This window comes from Salvia hispanica, chromosome 1 (assembly GCF_023119035.1).
Source record: "Salvia hispanica cultivar TCC Black 2014 chromosome 1, UniMelb_Shisp_WGS_1.0, whole genome shotgun sequence".
Lineage (NCBI taxonomy): Eukaryota > Viridiplantae > Streptophyta > Magnoliopsida > Lamiales > Lamiaceae > Salvia > Salvia hispanica.
In genome coordinates this window covers 5885363-5889515 of record NC_062965.1, presented here as the reverse complement: position 1 = coordinate 5889515, position 4153 = coordinate 5885363, and the positions used below count along the sequence as shown (strand labels likewise).

The window sequence follows — 4153 nt, the reverse complement described above, 5'->3', positions numbered from 1 at the left end:
TAAAGAAAATGAGCATACACTATTCATTTCCTTATCTGCACTTTGATAATTGTTTATGTAACATGTAGAGAAACTGAGCAGAATTCTAACTGTTGACACTACGAACAACATCCTGCTTTTATCGAACCCGACTTAAAAACAGCAATTGCCCAGCGGATTTATTAGCATTAATGCCAAAAACTCTCCTGCAAATCGAATGCAGACCAACCAGCAGCTAGTTCGACTGTTTAGGGGCGAAACATCTGATACAAATCATGAAGCCCGTGTACTAAATGGTAGACTGTGGCTATGGCAGTAACCTGGAGGGCGATTGGCCCGAGCTTTGCCGAATAATACATGGCTTGGTAGACGCTCTCATTGGCCAAACACATTGGTCCCACTTTCAGAGTAAGGAAAGCATAAGATAAAGGGACAGCGGTTAGGATGACAGCACTTACTCTGTTAGTGATGGAGACTGTAGAGCTCGTCTGAGGCTTATAGATGGGAAGATGGGGGGATAATGGTCGGAAGGTAGGCTTTATAGGTTCATAGACACTGTTGATTTTGGGATTTTTGGAATTGGCATGCCATTTGACTCCTTTCTCAATTGAGCTTTTCAACTCAGTCTTGAGAGCTTCCAATCCTTGTTTCTCATAATCAGACAGAGAACCGAATCCCAAGACTTCCTCAACACCATTCTTCCCTAGTTTCACCTGTGAATGTGAAGACATACACTGCCGTTACACCATCACTCAAATGACATGAATAGAGCTAAAGCATGAAGATATATATTGGATGTCTATCAATAAACATTAAGAATTTATTGCATATGGCTTCTATCAAGTTTATTTCCCTTTTCCTGTTGATCCTAAACTTGACAGCCTACTAATACAATTAAAGCTGTGAAGACAGAGACTACCGTTACACCATCACTCAAATGGCATGAATAGAGAGCTAAAGCATGAAGATATATATATCGGATGTCTATCAAAAAACATTATGAATTTATTGCATATGGCTTCTATCAAGTTTATTTCCCTTTTCTTGTTGATCCTAAAACGACAGCCTACTAATATGATCAAAGCTGCGAAGACAGAGACTACCGTTACACCATCGCTCAAATGACATGAATAGAGAGCTAAAGCATGAAGATATATACTGGATGTCTATCAAAAAACATTATGAATTTATTGCATATGGCTTCTATCAAGTTTATTTCCCATTTCTTGTTGATCCTAAAATGACAGCCTACTAATATGATCAAAGCTGTGATGATGATTCAATCTTATCATCAACAATCATTTACATCTCATGAATTGGATTACAAGCCAACAGTGCACATGCAGTGAGAAGAGTCGAAATCATATTTGTACAAAGTAATGTCACCTTGGAGGCGAAGAAAGGTAGCTCAGTCACAGTGGACTGCACGAATGCACATTCCACAACATTTGGGACCCCATTAAGACCTTTCAAGCAAGCGTCAGCAAATAAGGCCCCTGCATATCTGCATCATTAACACTGTTGTCAGACACTTCATACAATTTCTTACCATCATAAGCAGAGGCGGACCCAGGAATTTTAAACTGGGGGGGGGGTCCAAGTCATATAATACAAGAAAAATGAAAATAAAAAGAAAAAAGTATAAGGAAAATCAAGATTTAAAAAAATACACGTTCAGGAATCGAACCCAAGCCATGAAAAAATCAAATGATTCTATCATTGTATATGATTCCTACATTTTCCAACATAGGCAACCAATCGAACCCTCAAGATTCGTAATGCATATACTTAATCTTGAAATAGTTGGGGTTCCAGTGGCCCCCCATCCATGCATGTACGTCCGCGTCTGATCACAAGGTCGAGTTGCAAATTATAAATCCAAACTAAGAAAGCCCACACAAGGTAAGAATATCTTAGTAATAGCTACTAAAGCAATACTACTGACATCATTCATCACACAGTCATGCAGATATTGGGTTTGAAGAACTTTGCAACAGTCAAACAGCTGATAGTACAAGTAAATTATTCTCAGTCTCTATCACTTACGCCATTGAAAGTGTAGCCGATCCCTTCCCAGCCTTGGCTTCAACAACTTCAGTCCCACCATCTTGTGTTCTCTTAGTAAGAGCAGTAATTTCATCAGCTGACAGATTTGCTGAAGGTGTGGCCTATACAAAAACAGTGAGTTTTAGTAATAAACTACAATTGCAAGAATGAAATGGGAAAATAGAATTTTGAAAGTGCAGTACTTGTGAAAACAAGGGGAGAATAGTAATTCCAGCATGTCCACCAATAACAGGTACGTCGACATCTGCCAATAGGGTGTGTTTTAGACATTGGACAAATATAAATACAGATCAAATTACTAAGAAGAAGCATTTTACAGGACAAGAAATATAATGATACCAGCAACGTTGACATTGGCCTTGCCAGCATAGAATGTTCTGGCTCTAACAACATCAAGAGTTGTTACACCAAAGAGTCTCCTCTCATCATATACTCCCTTGGACTTGAAGACTTCGGCAGCAATTGGTACAGTCGAATTCACGGGGTTGCTGATCATATTGACCAGAGCCTGAAGTTTGAAAAAGAACACATAAGTTATTTTACAATCAAAACCCAATAATAGCATAGGACTCGCAAAACCACAATAACATATTAACAAATGACTATGCAAAGAGAGATAGGACATGTTACATTGGGGCAATATTTGGCAATTGCCTCAGAAAGAGATTTGACAATGCCCGCATTGATCTCGAAGAGGTCATCACGGGTCATGCCAGGCTTTCTCGGTACACCAGCTGGAATGATGACCAAATCTGAACCCTCCAAAGCTGCCCCTAGCTGATCCTCACCCGCATATCCTTTCACCTTTACATATAAAAAGCAATGACAGAAGATATGATCAACAAATCTACTAATGCAGTACAAAAGGAAGAAGAAATGTCAGAAATGAAGAACGCAAGATATCTATAATTCATACTAGTATGTAAGATATCGTCCTCATGATAATTGGAAAATGAACATTAATATATAAAAATTTAACACATAATTTTAAATTTTAATTTCTCCAGATGATATTCGAAAAATCAACTATCTACTTATTAAGGAAAAAATTAAAAGTATATAATCTACAGAAATTCAGTAGCTAGTACAATTGAGATTCAAATTAGCTGCAAATTAACAGACTAAACAACACAGAATCGACTATATATCTAAAATCCCCAAAAGAGAATTGCTTAAAACCTCAACAAATTGAAAACGAACAATTAAACGAAGAGAAATCGAAGGAGCAGAACCTCGGATCTGGTATTGATGTGGCTAACATCAGCGGCTACACCAGGCGTTCCGGCGATATCATAGAGCGAGAGGTGCGAAACCATCGGATTCAGCTTCATTAGAAGAGATAGCGGCTGACCGATCCCGCCGGCGGCGCCCAAAATCGCTACCTTCCGCTGCTGGCCCGGCGGCGAAGCGAAGGCACGGATCGACATGTACGACGCTGCGGCGCTCCTCCGCAGAGCCGATCTCAACAAGGCGGCCGTCATTGTTGATTTTGGAATTGACAGTCGGTTCTGTTATGATAGGGTGTAAATGTTTTGGTAGATATAAAACCTGAGTATATTATAGGTCTCATTCTATTATTTTAATTACTCCACTAATCTAATTTCACTTTTACTGTAAATAAAATAATTTCTTTAAATAATTCATTTAATTCACGATTAAGTCTTTTTAATCCGCATTCTTTCATGTAGAATTAGTAATTACTGGAGGAACGAGTGTTTAGGAAAATGGGATTTCTTTAACAGAGATATGGAGTGAGTCAAGAGTGACAAGACAAAATATCGATCAAAATTTATGTTTCAATAATGACTTTGGCTTTGAGAGAGAGATTATAAAAAAGTACTACAATAAATATAGTATTTGGGTGGTAAGTTTTTCGTGCTAAAAATGAATATTGTGTGACACTATATCCTAATCCTAAACATACCCAATTATAATAAGATAAAATTCTGATTGATAAAATGATAACACAAAGTTCGGATTTTGGAACGTGAAGAATGGATCCATAAAACAGATCCCTTTTGTAAGAACTAAGTGCACAAATTCATTAATTCTGGATTAATCATAAAATGCTTCACTTTTAATTAAAAGAATGAGAATTCGAGTCATA

The 4153-nt window shown here is 37.8% G+C and overlaps 1 protein-coding gene across 1 annotated transcript; it reads right to left on the bottom strand.

The window, feature by feature from the left end:
* Positions 1–3577, bottom strand: LOC125200973 (malate dehydrogenase 1, mitochondrial-like). The gene is made up of 7 exons (XM_048098826.1): positions 3279–3577; positions 2677–2850; positions 2386–2554; positions 2229–2290; positions 2026–2147; positions 1366–1483; positions 1–692 (listed from the first exon to the last, which is right to left on the bottom strand). The coding sequence occupies exons 1-7, from the start codon at positions 3525–3527 to the stop codon at positions 228–230; spliced, it is 1359 nt and encodes a 452-aa protein (XP_047954783.1). The 5' UTR covers positions 3528–3577; the 3' UTR covers positions 1–227.
* Positions 3578–4153: the final 576 nt, after the last annotated feature.